Source organism: Macrobrachium nipponense, chromosome 49 (genome assembly GCF_015104395.2).
Source record: "Macrobrachium nipponense isolate FS-2020 chromosome 49, ASM1510439v2, whole genome shotgun sequence".
NCBI lineage: Eukaryota > Metazoa > Arthropoda > Malacostraca > Decapoda > Palaemonidae > Macrobrachium > Macrobrachium nipponense.
Window position 1 is genome coordinate 14536025 of NC_087224.1, and position 19825 is coordinate 14555849.

General features: G+C 36.5%; 2 protein-coding genes across 2 annotated transcripts in view; both read left to right on the forward strand.

Annotated features, from left to right (window-relative positions):
- Positions 1–11475, forward strand: part of LOC135205245 (cell adhesion molecule Dscam1-like) — a 261713-nt gene extending 250238 nt beyond the window's left edge. The window contains exon 47 of the mRNA XM_064235593.1: positions 6287–11475. Coding sequence (XP_064091663.1) covers positions 6287–6356 — 70 coding nt within the window. The 3' untranslated portion in view covers positions 6357–11475. The remainder of the gene's footprint in view (positions 1–6286) is intronic.
- A 5317-nt stretch (positions 11476–16792) lies between these two features.
- The window catches only part of LOC135205351 (uncharacterized), a 346437-nt gene continuing 343404 nt past the window's right edge, over positions 16793–19825 (forward strand). The window contains 1 exon segment of the mRNA XM_064235817.1: positions 16793–17433. Within this exon segment, the coding sequence (XP_064091887.1) occupies positions 17379–17433 (55 nt within the window). The 5' untranslated portion in view covers positions 16793–17378.

A 19825-nucleotide genomic window follows, 5' to 3' on the forward strand; every position in this document is an offset into this window, starting at 1 on the left:
GACATAACAAGCAGTTTACTTGATAACCTTAGGTCCTAATTTTACAGCTGTAAATAGTAGGCTTAATAGACTACGTATAAGCTAACTTACGATTACAAGTTATGTGGTAGCTACCATATTTATATACATATGCGTATGTCTTCATCATGTATTTTATGAGCATTCCTGTGCATGCGTTGTTTATGAAGATAAATTTAATTATTTTAAGGATCTAGGATATTGCTTTACAAGCATATGCTTATCAGTTTTTTCCTGTTAAAGGTGTTTTACAAAAATAAAAATAAAAAGACTTCCTACATTGCCATGTGTTTTCCAGTAATGAGAATGTAAAAAGTACCATCTTTACTATGCTTCCTTAAAGATTTAGATATGTGCCATGCATAGTAATGCTCATCATAGTTTACATCAGTTAAAGTAAATATAAGAATGAAATTTTCAGTATGTTATGTGGGATTGCTTATGTGTTCCCATGAAAGCTAATTAACAATCTGTATTTTATGAAGTTTAAACAGGACGATAGTTTATAATGCACTTGGCTACAGGTAATAAATATTCAGGTCCTGACTCAGGTAAGGGAAAATGAAAAAATATTAAGATCCAAGGAGTACAACGGCAAGTACCGAAATGCTTCCAGATTTTACAAATGACTGTGATAGATGGTTGATTGATTATGCCTGTGACTGGCTCATCTACAGAGAAAAAGTCACAGACTGGAAGAAGTTTATGTACACAGTTTGAAACCAGACAGTCTGCTTAGAAAAATTGCCATCGTAAGGATTGGTGCGATAGCTGATCGTGTGAAAAATCCCCACTAGTTTCTTCAAAGTGAATCAGATTTGTTTGATAAATAACAAGAGAGAAAAATAAAGAACAAGATATAATATATATATATATATATATATTCCCACAATGGCATGTTAAGTACCTGCATAGAAACATAGAAAGGTTTCCGTAACTTACGTGAGTAGCACTCAGTAAAGGACTGGAGTGTTAGCAGCCGGTTACTCACCTCACAACATCATCATAAAAGAACAGGGACACTGCAATTCTAGATTGTTTGTGTAATTCATAGAAATGGTTAACTGCTTGATATTTTTTATACATTCAAGTAAAACATTCTTTTTATAGTTTTGTAAAACCTTCTAGCAGTTTTCACACGAGATTTCAAGATGGGTGTTACGTTATTAGAATCATGTTTTATGCTGTAATTACAGTACAATAATGTTTAAATTGAACTAGTATTAAAAAATCATTAAACTGGTAAAGAATTTCCCCAGCCATTTTTTTGCTTTAAACTCTGTATTGAAGTGCTGTACAGGATATTCTCGTGAAATTAATTTTGACTATAATATACCATTTTTTTAGATACATTTCAATTTGATGACAATTAACGTTATTTGAAATATAAACCGTAGTTCATGAAAAAATCTTGCTCAAATCAAAACCTATTTTGAGAGATGGTTTTAAATAGATATACGATATTCCATGGAATATTGTAAATTTATACTTGTCATAATAATTATGAAAATTACATTGTATATCGTAAGTACATGTAAGGGATCTCACATACTATACTCAAGTCATTTTTATAAGTAACATTTTAGCAGAGGCTGGCTGGGTTTTGAAGTGAGAGTGTTTGGAAGGATGGACCCCCATCTGAAAGCTGAAAGTGACTGCTAGAAAACCTCACAGATAGGGCTTCTGAAACAAAATATGAAAACTCTTAAAGATAAATTTTATGTTTTTGTGGACAAACCATTGCTCTAGGTAGTCCTGAACATCAGTCTAAGGTAGTGGACTTCTGATACAAGCCTAAAAATTTGTTAGAAGAAAATTGTGTTATCTACAAGATCGTGGCCTCTGATAACTGAAAAAGACCATATCACAGAGCAGTGGTTTGATTGTATGAAATGTAAATCGGCTTTTAAAAGCTGTCCTATTTTGAAACAAACTTTTACCATTTTGAACACACCAGCCTCAGATATGGTTGTGTTCCTATAATAACAGATGTAAACATCATCTGGTTATATAGCTTAAGTAACCAACTAGTTATTGAGGTATTTTTCTTCGGAGGTAACGAGTAACATTAATGAGGTGAGAGTAGCACTGATGAAATATTTTATATACTTCCCTGGTTATCAGCAGGGATTCCATTCCGACGACTTGATAATAAGCGAAAATTGCCGGTAACTGAAAATTGGCGATTTTCGGTGCTTATTGCACTGATAACTCTATTTTGGCACCAATAACCAGTTAAAACTGGATTGCTGATAACCAGGGACTGCCCTATTATCACATAATATGTATTTGTTTACCGATTTATTTTATTTACAGTACATTAGCATATTTGTCTGTAATTATAGTATCATAACAGTTTTTAATGCTAGAAGCTAAAATTTGTGAAAGGGAATATTTCTAGCCTAAACTTGTTAAAAAACTGGTCAGAAGTCTTTTGATAAATCCTAGAAAAAATAACCTGTTTTATCCCATTTTCTGTTTTAAGGAGCTACTTCCGAAAAAGTGGTTATAGAAACTATTGGTAAGAGTATTTTATGTCTTCACTGCACTTCTTTCGATGGTTGCAAGAGTGTCAGAAGATGCTAGAAATTTGCAAATATCACAGTAGTAACAGTAGGAAAGTTCTTTTGTGTTTTATTGATGGCCTATAAAATTCCATTTTAGCATCTCGGCTCTTTCAGTCAGTAGAATTCATTTGTCAGTCAAGGTTTATGGAAATATCCACGCTGCAGCCAACAGTTTATGAGTGCAGTACAAGAAAGAAAGATGTGTGTGTATTAAATTTGGCTTTTTAGAAGTACATTTACTACAGTACTATACAATACATATAGCCTAATGTATTTACATCATTGTTATTGTAGAATTTTTGTTGCACAAAGCACTTGCTACACATGATATTTATACAAAACTGGCATTTGGAATAATATTGATAGGAAATATTAATGCAGTGTCACAGGAATAATACATAATGGGTTTTAAGATCTACCCACATAATAGTTTTGCCAAAAAAAACAGAAGTCTTTGTGGTATATTCAAATAAATTCTGATACACTTATAATCAGCTTAATATTAACAAACGTTCAGGATACTCCAGTATTATAGCTTGTAAAGTATTTCATAATTGATTTAGTGATGACATGTGAAATAGCAGTCAGTCACTACATATATGAGATATTGGAGTTAAGAAGCATTGTATTTTAACTAGACTTACAGTATACTTCTTTTACAAAGTTATTAAGGGATGCTAACATCAAATGAAAATCAAATTCAAGAATGCACAATATACTATGTTGTATGAAGGTGATGATTTTAGCAGCTGTTATTTTTGAAAGTGCAGATATAAATAGAAATGAATATTTTTGAAAATTACAAACAAATTTAATAGTCAGGTGTTCAAGCACACGTGTTCTGTGTTCACTTTTAAGAAGTATAATTTATCGTCAAAATGTAAAATTAAATACTTTTTTAGGATTTAGATAAATACTTGTACATACACACTACTATTCAAACCTTTTCTTGATGTCTTATGCATAGGGCTCCAATTTTGTATTTATGAAATGTATAAATCGGGTTTCTTTGTAAGCAAAGTTTGAAAAGTTTTTGTATTTACATTGACTTCCATGCCAGTTTTTGTGTTTAGGAAAGTGTAATGATTGTTACACTTTGCCCAAGTAGTACATCAAATATTATTGGTTGCGGCTTCTAAAACTGTCTGGCGTAAAGAGTATTCCATCACTATTTGCCTGCAACACTTAACAAACAGATTTAATGTTCTGATGATGTGGAGGAGATGGGTACAGTTAACTTGAGGATATATTCAGTCTTCAGGGAAGTCCAAAAATATCTCAGTTTGCTAGGATTATTACTCTGGCTGCAGCTGAAAGCTGGAGATGCTTGCCTAGTGCAGTTGTAGAGTCTTCTGATCTCCAAATGTTTACGCAGGGAGCAAATTCATTCTTACTTTCTGCTGACATCTGAATTCCATGTGTATTAGTTGTATTTTCTATTTTATTATTTATTTGTTTATTTATTTAGTACCTTTTACTTTAATTTCTTTCTCTTTACAGACTTGATTTCCCTTTGGAACCCTGTTGGGCTTATATTATAAGCCCAAGAGGGTTCCAAAGGGAAATCAGGTCTGTAAAGTAAAAGAAAGTAGATAAATTAATATGAGCGATTAGAAAATACAACCAATACACCTGGAATTCAGATGTCAGCAGAAAGTAGGAATGAAATTGCTCTTTGCGTAAACATTTGGAGATCAGAAGACTCTACAACTGCAAGCATTTCCAACTTTTATGGACTCTGTCCATTAGGGTCCATATGGACTCTGTCCATAAGGATCTTTAGCTGATGGTTTAAAGAAAGAAAGGCGTCTTTACCATACCTGCCAGGGTGCTGTACTTTAAGTCTTGGAATTTCCTTCCCATCCTGTGTGTCCACAATTCTTATAATCTCCTGTTACCATAATTAGTCCCCACTTTTCTCTCCCTGTATTTTTCATATAGCTTTAGACATGGGAGAGAGAAGAGAGAGAGAGAGAGAGAGAGAGAGAGAGAGAGAGAGAGAGAGAGTGCCATTTCCCTGTCTGTCTTTCTTCATAAACAAACTCTCTTTGGGGTTACTGCTTACAGTATGCCATACAGAAATCACTTCACATTAGCAGTTCTTTGTTGCCTCCACACTTCCCCAACTACCTATATGTATAGTATATATTTTTTTCCATTCACTTGTTGTACTGTACTCCAGATAGGAACTTCATAAGTTGTGATACCATACTGAAATCTACTTTCCCTTTGTGGTGCTTGCAAGCAGTGATGAAATATAAGCTGTTTTGGTTTGGGCAAGTCATACACCAATAATCTTTACACAATATTCATGTGTCCACATTCCATGCAGTATTTACAAAGTAGTAATGATAAACAATTTGAGTTGACCTTTGCCCTTTGTTGGGCTAGTAGGCTATTTTTAAAGTGAGGATGCTGCAGTTTATTGAAATGTTCCATATTTAATCATTTATTGTCGTCTTTGCTTGAGGCCTTTATCCTTATCTGGTATCATGTAAGAAATTGTCTTAATTTTATACTTGAGTGTCATCATTTTAATTTTAAACTCGGGTTCATCGTTTATCATGTCATGACAGGGCTTAACCTTAAAAGTATGTCATACTTCTTATAAAAATGGCAAATTATTTCTTAGTGAATTTCTAATGTCATTAAATATAAGTTAACAGTACATATAGTGAAGTAGTACAGTATACGTACTGTATTTATGGATAAAATGAGTTACGTAGCATTTTCTACATTAATTTTATAATTGGTGAAAGCATCAGCTTTTTAGTACGTTGGTTTCTTATAAATGAACCAACTCACTGTAGTTTATTTTTCATTTGTCTAGTTAAAGTATTTAATAATATGTTGTGGTCTGTTAGGTATTGTAAAACTCGTCGCTTGCATATGGCCACAAACAAATTCTGATGTCAGTAAATTATAATTCCACTATGTAGATTTCCTCAATTATTTTGTTGCTGATATGAAAACATTTAGTTTAGTTAAAATCATTTGTCAGCTTTTCAATGAGCATTACGTCTGTTCGTGATGTCAGAGACCCGTAGTGGAGAAAAGTTTAACAGATCAAGTGGTAAAGAGTTATCCTTTAATGTAGTTTCAATGAAGATATATTCCTCAGTTGTATGTTTTAGTTTTCTGAACTATACCAAGTTCAGTTTGTGTTGCAAATATTGTACTAGTTAGCTTGCTGTCAGAATGCTTTATTATTTTACAAGAATGAAATATTTTTGTATACTTGTTACACATGAGCACAATAGCTAATGTTCTTGGATAGCTTATGGAGTAATGATGCAAGCTTCTAACACCAATTGATGTTTATATTATTTCCATTTTCATATTGCAGTTCCTTGAGATGAAATGTTTTAACATAAATTTAACTTCCTTGGTAGAAAGTTTGTAACTTGTATTTTTGAAGTGTTAATCTACGTACGTATGTTTCGTCGATAACTCCTGAGAATGTGAAAGTATTAATTTTAAGGTTATTTGTAAAACTAGTAGTATAATTTTCTAAGCTTAAGTGCACCATAATTTTCAAACTATATTACAATTAAATGCCATTAAAAGGTAATTTTTAACCATGACATTCATCTGACAAGAATAAGGACCTTTTCTACTAAACTCACTGAAATCCCCTTGTTTGTAGTAGATACCCCAAAGCTATGTGCTGCACTCACAGCCCAATTTCAACACTTTTTCAGAAATGAAGCAGCCACCCACGTTCAAAATGGAGGCCTAAGGATGGTGGTAAGTGACGAGATGAATGTGTGAGGTCCTCGACGGCCCCATTGAAGGACCTCATTGATCCTGTGCCATAGGAGGCAACAAGCCTGGTTACCGCTCCCGTCACTGAACATCACACTCGATTGCTGATACTCGACGCTAATGAAGATTCTGGTTTTTTGTTTTCTCTCTCTCTCTCTTTTTGAAGGATTTCACGAAGAAATATCACCCCAGTGAGATGGACTCAAGATGTGAATACAGAGGACTTGCCAGAGGTTTTTTAATTCAGGATTTTTATGTTGGCCGCTTTTATAAAGAAATTTTCATGATGATATTATTCATTGATCATGTGATTCTTAATGGTGAAGCTCTCTACATTTACAGCCAGGCATATCTCAGTATCCCAAGAGTAAAAAGTTCGTCATCAGTTAATTCTTAGTTCTAAACGAAGCGAGTCCACTGTTTTCACGAGGGGTCGGAATTTGAAGTGAAAAGCCACCACCAAATCCTACAGGAACTTGAAGAAAAGTGTTCATTGGGGTGCCCGAAGTCTTCTTTTAATTGTTACTGCGTCACAGCCCGCCGCCCCCCTGCCCTTCGAAAAACCCCCCCGCTCATGAGATAATTAATTAATTAACCTGCTGTGAACTCCATTGTTGTACCCCCTCGTAACCACCACTGCAAGCCCCAGCCGATGGACGTATAATAATAATAATAATTGCTTCTGAGTGTCTCTTGCAGTGTCGTGTGTATCACATACATAGCAGTATTCCTTTCTCTGTCTTGTGCTCGAAGAAGGTTCGGAGTCGTGTGTGAACTGTGGAAGTGCTTCTGATTCTGATGTTTCAGTGTGTGTGTGTCTGCACCAGTAAAAATATAATTATGAGGGCCCACACACCGTCAAGTTAATAATGCATTTATTAACTGCATTTAATCCCTTTTTCACCCATAGCAAAATGGACCATAAGATATGCTATGTGATAGTACGAGGAGAATACTAACTAAGTATCGCTGTGTGTGTGTGTGTTTGCATCATCCGTGACGGTGCTACGTGGAAAAGTGACTCTCTCTCTTCGACTTGTTCGGTGTTCTATGTACTTTTGTGATACGACTCAAGTCTAGTCAGGAGCGGGGGAGGAGCAAACTGTGAAGAAGAGTGTATGCTGGGAAAATGTGACGCAGATGATGTAACCAGTACGCTCATCGTTTCTTTTGTTTTATGCCTGTTTTACCAACAGCAGCAGAAGCAGTAGTTCAGTTGAGAAGTGAGGCAGAGAGAGATTGGCCTAACCAAGGAATGAGTGTATACAGTACTTGAGGTAGAGGAGTTCATGGGAGGCAAATTTTCCTTCAACTAAAATAAAATTTTTTGACCATAGTATATGTCATGTTGCCTACTGTATTACAATTTATATTCCATAGGTGCTTTTACCTTCCTTTTACATAACCTTTATTACGTATAGTAGCTCAGAGACCAAGGCAGGATATTATACGATTCCTTGGTCTGCTGGAGGCCTCCCTCTGTTGCACAAATATACGCCATCATCTCCCTGTCCACTTAACAATGCAGCGTTCCTAGGTGTTGCTTGATTTTTCGCAGCTTGCAAGACAATATATGTGATTTCACCAGCAATTTTTTTGAAGCTCAGGTATGATTGCATATGGGTGCATTATTTTCTTATTTGTTTGGTGAATCTTAGGTTTATTGCAAGATCTAGAGAACATAAAATTGCTGGAGACTTCACACACATCCAAATGTCCGATGTATTTAAAGGCATCTCGCTACGTAATGTTTTTATTTGTATATTGAATTTTTCCATCGATTTTTAGGAACAATTGGCAAATTCTCATTGTCAGTTCATGTTTCTACTTAAGCTATTTCTATTGTAGCATTTCTTATGGATCTAAGACAAAAAAAAAATAATGTTGGTGTAAGTACGTGTGCATTGCTTCTTCTATAGGATTAGAGTGTGTGAAAGTGGATTCTGTATTATATTATAATAGATGGTAAGTCATTGCTGAAGTCATACTCTATATATTATGTATTGGCAGATTTCTCAAGCAAATATCTGACAATAGCTATTACCGTACCCTGAAGTCCTTTTAAATTTAAAATATTAAAACAGAAGTAACGTTTTGGTGGTTGTGGAAAAGCCAAGTGGTTGCTGTCAGGTTTACCCAGTGGGATGAGGTCACCTGTGTACTAGACATAAACATGTACCATGGATAGTGCACAAACATGTAATGTCAAACTGAAATGAAAAAGGTTGTTGAACAGTCGTCAGACCGCTGCGTAAACCTGCTTGCCGCTGCTAGTGAACTGTTGTTGAAGCCAAAACATTTGCTGGTATCTTCCATAAGCTCAAGTGTTAATACATGTAGTTTCTTGATGATAAATGTTTGCCAGTGTAATCTTTTCCTGCCCGTAAATAAGGTTCGTTATTTCATTTGCAGTTCATTAGTAGTACAGGAGGTGCACTTAATAAACACCAGAACTATGTAGTAGACAAGTCATGCTTTCTTATCTATGCATTTGTACCATTTTAACCAAAATGAAGAAGAGGAAGTTGATAGAAATATATAAAAGGAAGGAATGGATCAGTCTAATTCCCCGAAAAACGTAAAAAATGCTCAATCTCTTTTGAGTAGATAAACGAATGCTTTTTTCTACTGCTTTTAGGTAGGATTAATTAAATGGTGAAAAAAACCTCAGTATTAGGCAATATAGACATACATGCGAGAGAGAGCCAGCACTTTTTCCCCTTTTTTTGAATCAGAATTATTCAATATTCAATTCATGACAATTTTTTTAATGTATGTATGTTACTTATTGTCTATCTGTTAACTTGATTTGTTTGTACCATTTCTATACATATAGGATATGTGTGATTATGCTTCATAGTAGACAGCGCTTGTTGTTAAAACTCGACCAGAGAGAGAGTGGACACCAATGGGAGGGGGGGACCGTAAGACCCTTAACTTCATGATTTAGTTTTTACCTCGTGAGAGAGAAAAACAGCTCTAGTGACATATACCACTCGGCCAGGTGCCAAGTGCGTGTTCTAACCCACAACCAGTGGGTTATAGGACTGATTCTATGATGGAGAGGTTCTTGCAGTTTATTTTTTCTGTTGTTTTTTGTATAGTTTCCAAGCTTTTTTATCCCACAATAAGTTCAGTGTCACTGATACCTCCCGCACATCTAAATCTGACGACAGTTTCAGGGGGATAAACTTGTCCAGATTCAGAGATTTTTTAAGCTTTTTTCCGTGATGTTGACCCATGAAGTGACTAAGTCAAGTCACTTTTTTATACTGACGCACTCTTGGGCTTCACAGTTGTGCTGCTCGAGTCCTAACTATGTTTTAAGTCTGTTTGATGATGATAATGATGATACAGAGGCTTGAATACTAAGACGTTTGATACTGTAAACCAACTCTGACAAACGTTTGAAACGTTGATCTTCATTTTTGGATTATGATTTTGATTATAGCCCCCCTCAAGCCACCAATAGTTTGGTCTCTCTCTGTAGGTTAGAAATTACACAGCTATGGATTCCTTCAGTAATATATCAATGTAACCACTCATAAAGGTTATTGATACTTAAAACACTGAGACTGCTAGGTGTTTAATTATACTTGTAGTGGGTAGGTGAATTTAAAAAAGAGTATTACCACTGCATGAATTGTTCTACATTGATATTATTCACCAAAGGTTCCTCGATGGTAAATAAAGACATGCTTGTTTAAGGGTGGGTAGTGCGTGATGAGCACCTCACCTAGAGTGATATTTAAATCAGCAAGTATGGTAGAAGCCTGGCATCACGGGTATGATTTCATTTGTCAAGGTCAGTCTAACCTATGTTTTATATAGGAACAACCTTGATAATGAATCTGCAACCCTTGGAGCCAGTCAGAAAATCTTGTTTACCAGAAGAGAGCCAGCATAAAAAACATTTAAAACATTCTCTGTGTATTCTGAAAGCTGTGTTGCTTGATTCTGTGAGAAGTTTACAAAGTGTGGTCTGGGCAAAAAGGGCCTGATTACTAGACTACCTATGACCTTAAGTTCATAAAAATTTTGAAGAAGAAGAGGGCTGTGTTTTAATGATTATTCATCATAAGTTTTTATTACTCTGTTACTTTTGTTATTGTTTATTTGATTTGTGATATTGTTAATGTCCATCCATTATGATATAACATCTGTGAAGAAAAATATATAGATAGTCGAGTACTCAGATCCTGAATACCCGTGCAAATGAATTTCTGTTTCTTGTATACTTTTGTGAAATTGTGTTAGCCCAAGTACCCATGGGCTTTAAATATATTTAAAGATAAAAAAATCTGCCTAATGGAAGAGAACTGGTGCAATTATCAACGTAAAAGTATCGTAGTCGATACTGTGAATAGGATGTAAAGGTGTGACAATTGTGATAGTCATCATTTTAAACAAAAAAATAATTAAGCTTCAGCATAAATGGCTTTGGAATTCAGATTTGATGCCTTTTCAAACATGTTTTGAATGACTTGCTTATGAAAAGGTCTGGTTCAAGATTTGTTTGCAGTCATGACAAGCAGTGCTTGTCAAGTTATGTACATAGACACTTTCTTGGTGTCTTGATTACTGTGAGTTCGAAACAACATGCACAGATGTAAAGGCATATAATATATTTATAGATACAGTCAGGAAGGAATGCAATTTCTGTACAGGCTTTTGTAATAGCTGGAAAAAAATATGCTACGCTGTAGAGAAAAATAATGTTAGCCAGAGTGAAGAGTGTATGCTAGTTAAAAAAAAAACCCAAAGCTAGGTATGAGGACATAAGAATGAGAGTAGTGTGTAAGAAAATCGCTATAGGATTTCTTCCTGAGGGCAGACTACAAAGGTCATGAGATTGTTCCTATTACAGTTGGTTTTTTGGGATCAAAATGGAGATATTGGCATCTAGTTATGGAAAAATTGTCCACAAGAATTGTCAGATATTTGACGTCAGTGAATTTGAGTGTGATATGTAAATCGGAACCTCTCATCTCAATTGTAATTTGTGTTGTGACAAGGGAGTTTGCGCCTTATTGGTTCAATAAGGCTCAATATCACTCATCACTCCACATTTTCTACCAAATATAGTGTAAACAATTATGTATCATGAAATAAACCATGAGAAATATTCAGTCTTTGAATCAGTTACCCACCAAAAATCTTGTTCATTTTCTCAACGTATATCTTCTAAGGTTCTTTTTTTAGTGTCATTCTGGCCCCCAGCTGCAGCCCTTTCATTTCTTTTACTGTACCTCCATTAATATTTGTTTTCTCCCATCGTACTTCTACTCTCTCCCAATCATTTTTTCATAGTGCAGTTGCTTTGAGGTTTTCCTCCTGTTACACCTCTGAAACCCCCCTTCTCTCAGTTTCCCTTTCAATGCTGAATGACTTAATAGGTCACAGTTCTTGGCCTTTGGCCTGAATCTTATATATCATATGATTCCATTCCAATATATACTTTGTCCCCAAATATGTCGGGCAGCCTCAACGAAGTGTCTTTTTTTTGAGTATCAGGTTTAAAACTACTCTGTTTGCTAGGAGTTTTATTCTGGGCTATGATTAAGGTGTTGAATAATTTGCCTAGAGCATTTGTGGAATCTTCTGATCCCTGCATATTCAAGCTAGGGGCAATTTCATTCTTTCTCTCCACCGAAATCTGAATTCAAGTTTATCTTTTTATTTTCTATCCCTTCGTATTACCTTTTCCTTTAATTTGAACTTTGGAGGCTGATTTCCATCCCTAAGGGAATTCAGCCAAAGATTATAGAAAAAATAGAGAATGCTGTTATTTGTCAGTATGGTACAAAGCTGCACGCACTGAACATAGAGCAAGTGTTATTCTCTTCGCCCAGATTTGCCTTTGTGACATGCTGAATTGTGGGGCTGGAATCATGGTGCCAGTATGGAAAACTGTAATAATACTACTCTGGAAAAAATTGAAGAAATTGCTTGACTACTGGTAAGTATGGAGTTTGAAGTTAGTAAACAAATAATTGATGGTGCTTGTGTAAAATTAGTTTCACTATGCATAGGTGATGGTAAGTAATAAAAAAATGAAAATTTAAGAATGAAGTAACTAGAAATGTTGATGCCCAAGAATGACATGTGATTAGGAAATCATAATAGTGCAACTGCTGGAATACCTGGAGTCTGAGAAGAAGGAGATCTGGAGATGTGAGAAGGGAAGAGAGGTAGGAAGGCCGAGGACTCGAGCAGAAAGTGTAAGAGACAAGAATCTGGAGAGAGTCTCGGTGCGAACCCCAAGAAGGAGAATTCCATAGGAGGTTAGTGCTTTCAGTGCACCTCAGGCAGTGTATTGCAGGCATTACTTTACTGTAACTCTGATCATATTCTCCCTTCCTTTAGACTTAACATTTTTTTCATACCGCAGCTGTGAGGTTTACCTCCTGTTAAACCCTTCAAACCTACATATTTACAGCACTTTCCATTTCTGTTTCAGTGCTGAATGACCTCATAGGTCCCAGTGCTTGGCCTTTGGCTCAAATTCTGTAATCTATTTTATTCTCCTCCCACAAAGGAAAAGTATGACTTAGATATGGTGCATTTTCAAGCATAGTGGTAGTTTTGTTCTTGATTATTCAGTAGTCTTGGTTAATTACTCATCTTGTATGTTTATGCAATTGTTAATGAGAGGTTTGGTTAGCACCTAGTGAGTCAACCTCAAAGGATTTACAGTGTTACGGGTTACAGTTGTGATGCTTTAATCAGTGTTGGATTGGTTACTGGGAATTGTAACTTTCCAAGCAAACTTTTTTGAATGTTGGGAAACATCTTTTGTGCTGAAAAGTTTCGCTCTTCAAATTGATGACTGCACCAACAGGGGTTTTCCCCATCGTAAGCCTTTTTTTCTTTTAATCATTATGACTCATTTACTTTGGGTGGGTTGGCCCTCTCCTCGCAAGTATCAGTTTGTTTAGCTCTACCATTGCATTGTAGACCTATCTCCTGTCCATGTTCCTACAGCTTCCTGTCTGTAGGAGGCCAGTTTATAAGCAGCTTGTGGTCAGACGGACTCAGACCTCTCCCACATTTTCTTAACGCCCAAGGGAGACACAGTCTTGCCTGTTCCCCGTGACTTCAACACTGGACAAACACCTGCCATGCTGGAAGGCCAATGTTTTGAACATGGCAGTTACAGGACCGTTGAGTCAACAGTTTTAAAATGACAATGCCAATGATCAATACTTTTTGTCCTAATGGGGAAAACGTACTTAGGCCTACTGAAAAATGCAGCAAACGAGTTGTTTAAACCAACAGAACCTTAAAAGCTGTAGGAAACTGAAGTTAGTTAGGTTTCCAAAAAACCAGTGCTTATATGAGCCAATGAAGAATAAAAAAAAAATAAAAGACTAATAAAGATAACTTCTCACAACTCGCTACTTTCTCCATTGAGAGGGAAAGTGGAAGAGAAATGAAATTTGTATAAAAAAAGAAAGCGAAAAAAAATGGCTGTGACCAAGATGAAAGGAGGTTCAAAGCAGTACGTGTTCCGGAAAGGCCAGCAAGGGAAGGGAGTGGGGGTTGGTTGGTTTGGGAGGGACTGGGTGGGCCAAAGATTCGTGGAAATGAAAGTTGGGGAAAGTGAAAAAGTGAGAGAGGAGAATGGAGAGAGCAATTTGCCAAATACGTTTCGAGCTACTTATTTATACTGTGCGGAATCGGGAGGGCCGTTGTACAGTACTATTCATTTTCAAGAAAGAAAGCACATTCTCTCTCTCTCTCTCTCTCTCTCTCTCTCTCTCTCTCTCTCTCTCTCTCTCTCTCTCTCTCTCTCTCTCTCTCTTACGTATACCTGATGGTTAGTTCACTGTCGTCACTTGCAACCATGGTTGAAAAAGAGATATGGGGCTAGCAATCTTACAGACCTCGGTTTTGACTGATAACGAAGATTCGAAATTGGAATACAGAAAAAAAAAAACGATTGCCCAAACTATACATAGTTGTACACCGTACAACTTGCTCTGTTCAATGTATATAACTAAGGAAATGTACAATGTATATAACTAAGGAAATGATAAACATAAAAACCAAATTTCCCGTCAAAACCATCGTCATACACGTACATCCAACGGTGTTTCGCCCGTAGATAATTTCAATACTGTTCAATCGTTGGTTGTTAATCAATTAAATTTTGTTCAATTCCTTTGCAATAGAAGAGCAACAGGATGATAGAAACTTTTGAATTCTGTTTTATGAATGGTAAGGACAGCAGTGTCCCCGTTTTAGTTTATGAATGACAAACAAGCGTCATATTTTGGAGCTTTTTACGCCTCTGAACCGAAAATGTCCCCGGATTTTGTCACAAGAAATCTGGTCACCTTATTATATATACATAAATATGCATTTAAATGTCAACGTATCTAGACAATCACAACGGTATTGGGAAGTGTCCTTAGGCCTATTTCAAAGAAGAAAAATAAAGCATTTTACATCGAAAATATAGGGTCGGAATCCCCCCTACCCTTTCCATCCCGTCCTTTCCCTGTCAAAATTGGTAGAAGACCCACCTGACGCATCCCACTCCCCTCCCACCGTCGGTAAAGGTGGTGGTTGGGGGAGGGGGCATCATCCTTCACCCCTTCTAGGGACATCCCCCTCCCAGCCAAACTCCTGTAATGTCCTTCTTGCCCGGACATATCCCTTTCGCTTATACAGTATATTCTTTACGAGGTACTTTTTCAGGCTCCGCCATTGAATTAAATTGCACGTAATAGAATCGAATGGCCGCGTACATCACGTACGAAAGCGTCCCGTTACACGCATAGTGTGTTGGCGAAGTCTTCCGCCGCTAAAATGCAAGTTTGGGAATATAATAATTCTCCAGAACTACTTTGCGCGTCGCCATGAAGTATTCATGATGTATATACTACCCAATGCAATCAAGTATTAACGTTAACGATGGATTTATTGGCTCTGCCTGGCTACTTGCTCTCTTTCCAGCTCGCTTTTTTTTTTTTTTTACGTTTTTATTTTATTTTTTGGGTTTTCGACTTATGGAAGCTAAGTTTTGATCTATAAAATGCTGTATGACATCAGGAAGTTACGGATTTTTTTTTAGAGAAAAACACCGATAGGGCGATTGAATTTTAGACCCTAAAATACACGATTCGATTTCAGGTTATTTCGGTATGGTCTTAATTCTATTTTAAACCTTGAACGTACATTGATTTTTTTTAACGATAATCAACGCTGGAAAGAAGGAAGTAGGGATGGAGAGAGAGAGAAAGAGGAAACAAAATAAGGCTTGAACGGAAATCAAAGAGCAAAAGACGCTGTAAGTTTTTCCCAAATGTTCAAACGATCAATAGTACTACTACCATCGATGAATAGTCCGATATACCATGAGAACCGGCCGTTTGAGTTTGAGCGTTTGACGTCCATGTGTGGAACAGTGGCCTGCATTGTTCATGAACAATCATTTTGGCTGGCCGCCGAGGCTTTATAGCATCTGCATATTAAGGAACAACAATAAAAATGGCCCCCAAAAAAACGATGATTAACTAAGGATTTGGCTTTTAGCTGACCATCAAACTCCCCTGCATCAATTTTGTGCTGTCATGCATTGTTCATGAGGTTTATGTATACGTTGAATTTGTTGCAGAGGTCGGCTGAAGTCCAGTCGATCCCCAAAGGATCGATCTCGCGTTTTAGATGATAAGGACTGAACGCCCAGTTTTTTTTTTTTTTTTCCATCATATATAGGGTGGCTACAGACAAGAAATCAGACCAGTCATTGTCAAGTTCACCCTTCAGCCACAGAAGTTATAATGGCCCATTCCAAGGTTATCTAAGAGGTTGCTACTAATCTATGCAATAAGATAGATTGTCGTGAATGAATTCATGAATTAAATGCAATATAGGGATGTCACGTCTTTCTCAATGTATGGAAAAACAGGAGTTACGCACGAACAAAGTATTACTTTACAATCATAGGTCTAGTGACATACGTTCGTGTAGGTATACTTTCCATTTGTATTTAAATACGCTAGAAACTTTATTTGCCTAATGACGTTCTATTGTCATAAAAAATACGCCGCGAAAGCTGTATACGTATATATATCCACGTAATTCCTGTCTGCGAAATAATGGAGAGATGAAACAAATCAAAATGAAAATCTCAGTTTGAGGCGACAATGGGAGACCGAAGGGTTCATCAAGAAGTGCGTCTGTGACTGAGTGACATAAGATCAGGTCTGAGAAGCCATACGAATGTCTGACCTCAGTTTGGAGGACCGACAACATAATATTGCGAGGACGACACCGTCATCGTCATCGTCATCGTCATCATCAGCTGAAGAGGGAGGGGGAGAGGGCTATAGTGACCACCCTGGTGGCCTGGGTGGCGGGCCGCGGAGTACATACCTTGGGCCGCCTATGCCTTGGTGGCCTGGCCCAAGGCGGTCCCCTCCTCCCCGGGATGATCACCAGCCCGGTCAGTCGGTGTCCGGATGTGTTCGAGTGAGGATGTGCGAGTGGCCCCCGGTGAGACCTCTTCAGAGAGCACGTGCGTTCCTGCTTACGGGCTGTTTGGATTAATTACGTCGCTGAGTGTAATTCGAAATTACGGGATCGCGACGACGACGTGGAATTACGGCTGTCCTGTAATTTAACATGCTGCAAGTAATACTACTACGTTACTGCCTGAGTGGAATTGTGCAGTGATTTTTCACACCTGTCATTTTGTGGTGTAATTACGAAATTTTGTAATCAATTCCAAAAATTTATAATTAATTTCAAAATTTTATAATTCCGAAATTTTGAAATTAATTCCGAAATTTTGTAATTTATTCAGAAATTTGTAATTAATTCCGAAATTAAAGTACAAATTCATCCGTAATTCCCGACTACCAAATGAAAAGGAATGAGACACGTGACGATGTGTGACGTCACGGCAACACCATGCCGCCGGTAACTACGATAGTTAAAACATTTTGGCAGTTACTACATGTGTAATTAACTTCGTTCACTGACCTATCAAACTACCCGTCGCGGTAATTACGGGAGGATATGGCGCTCATGATCTTGATCATGTTAATTACGTCTGTTGTGCAGTACGCTGTCGGTAAGTAACCTTTGAAAATAGGACCATATTTATTTGAATGTGTAATTTAACTTATTTTTTATTGTAATTAGGTCGTTATTGCACTGGAATTAAGCGTGGAAGCGTAATCAACTCGCCATGGTAATTTTTAGAATGTAGGAAAATAATGTTTGGACGTATAACACTTTAAAATAGGTGTTAAGTAAGTTTGTAACAGTCGATGTTGGTGTTGAAGGTAATTGTCGCTTGAAATTATTATTTTAATTATTTTTGGTAATTGTTGCTTATTTAATATTCCTAATTAATATATTTTTAATGTTTTAATATCTTATTGTTGTTTGTGGACTATATATATATATATATATATATATATATATATATATATATATATACAATTTTAGAGCATTGTAATGCCTTAGTGTGTGATATATTTTGTGTTATTCATGTTTAGAAAATTGCTCTATATATATTTCGAGGTTGTTGTGTCTCATGGAGTTAATTTAGGGTTATATTCTCCTTTTGATGTCATATATATTCAAATAGGTCTAGTTAGTTCAGTTTTTTATTTGCATGAATCGTAGGCCTAGTTTATTCACCATAACTCTGTTTACCACAGTTTACGCTGTTGAATTTTGCAGGATTTATACACTTTTATACAACTGTAGTTTTTTTTCCTGTTACTGTGTAAGATTACGTTAAGGTGACCAGACGTACAGTCTCTCCCATTTTCAGTAACATGTCCACGGTTTTCACTGTGACTGAAAGATCCGTAAATGTTGACCAAATTATACATAGTTGCACACCGTACTACTCGCACTGTACACTGTACATAACTGAGGAAATGATAAACAGCTTTGCACGGCATGATTTGCGAGATTACCTTTCGAGAACATAAAAACCAAATTTCCCGCCAAAACCATCGTCAACCTCGTCATTCACGTCCCTGGCTCCCTTCTTGCCTTAGTTTGGGGGAAGTGTCTGGCTGATATACATATTTTGTGCAGCTGATTTTATGGGTGTTCTGATCTCAGCTACTTTGATCAGAGAGAGAGAGAGAGAGAAAAAAAAAACTCACTGTTAATAAATTTTATTTTTATTCAGTTCCTTCGCAATTTAGGATAGAAAGGGTGAGAGAATCTTTTGAATGCTGTTTTAGTTTTTCAGTAAATTTCCCCGGCAATTTGGCTCAGAAATCTGAGGTCACCTTAGATTACAAATTATGGAATATTTATACACTTTTAGACACGTTTATACAACTGTAGTCTTTATCTGTATACTTAAAATGACATTTGGAATAAACGCTTTTATACGAATGCAGTTATTTTCTGTGATTGAATAAAATTACATTTGGAGTATTTATACACTCATACAATTGTAGTCTTTATCTGTATACTGTGATGAATTGCATAAAAGATTGCGTTTTAAATGTCTAGACGGCTTCGAATTACACACACACACACACACACACACACTCCTCTCTAGTATCATAAGCCGTGCTTGAGACCGACCCGTCCAAGTAGGAGAATAACATCGCGGAATATTCGAGATAAGTCTTGTTTCCGCGTCTGCTCGTGTTCGTATATATACCACACAGCCTTAATGGGATTTTGCGCTTGGGGCGCCGTTATATAATAGACGGCGGGGAGAAATTTCTAGAAATCTTAGTGTAGTAGTATTTGTGGAGTCTGCATATCTCGTCCATTTGTAATCTCCCATCCCCTCCCCTTCCCACCCTTTCCTTCCATTTCCCACGGGGAGGGGGGGGGGGTGTTCCTTTTTTTAGCATGACTTGGTGGATGGGATAATGTTACCGTAGTGGAAAGGTGGGTGGGATGAGGGGGGGGGGGGGGGGGGGGTGCCTATTCAGACAGTTGGATGATTTTGTGGTTTCATCTAATTCGCCAGCGCTGCTTTGTTCTATATATATATATTTTTCATGTTATAAAATTTTATTACAGTTTTATTTTCATTGAGTTTATGAAGAAAAAAAACGTTGCTTTGAATATGAGAAATTTTTTTACTTAAATTTTCTTTGCTTTGTTGTACGCTTTACCTTTTTTTGCTCTGAATTCGTATTTAGAGAGCGATAGTTCCGTTGTTAGTTTTTGTAATGTATTGTTGTTGAAGTAATTATTTACTTTTATTTTTTACATTTAGCATGTTAATTTTTTTTCTTTATTCAGTCAGAAACAGAAAATTAAGTAAGGTGCAGTTAGGAGCCCAAGATCATGACAGACCCATTTGTTTTAAAATATCTATTAGTCACATAGGCTGGGAATTTGCTGCAAGAATATATATATATATATATATATATATATATATATATATATATATGTGTGTGTGTGTGTGTGTGTGTGTGTGTGTGTGTGTGTGTAAATAAATCCCGCTTTATAACCGTTCAATATGTTATTGG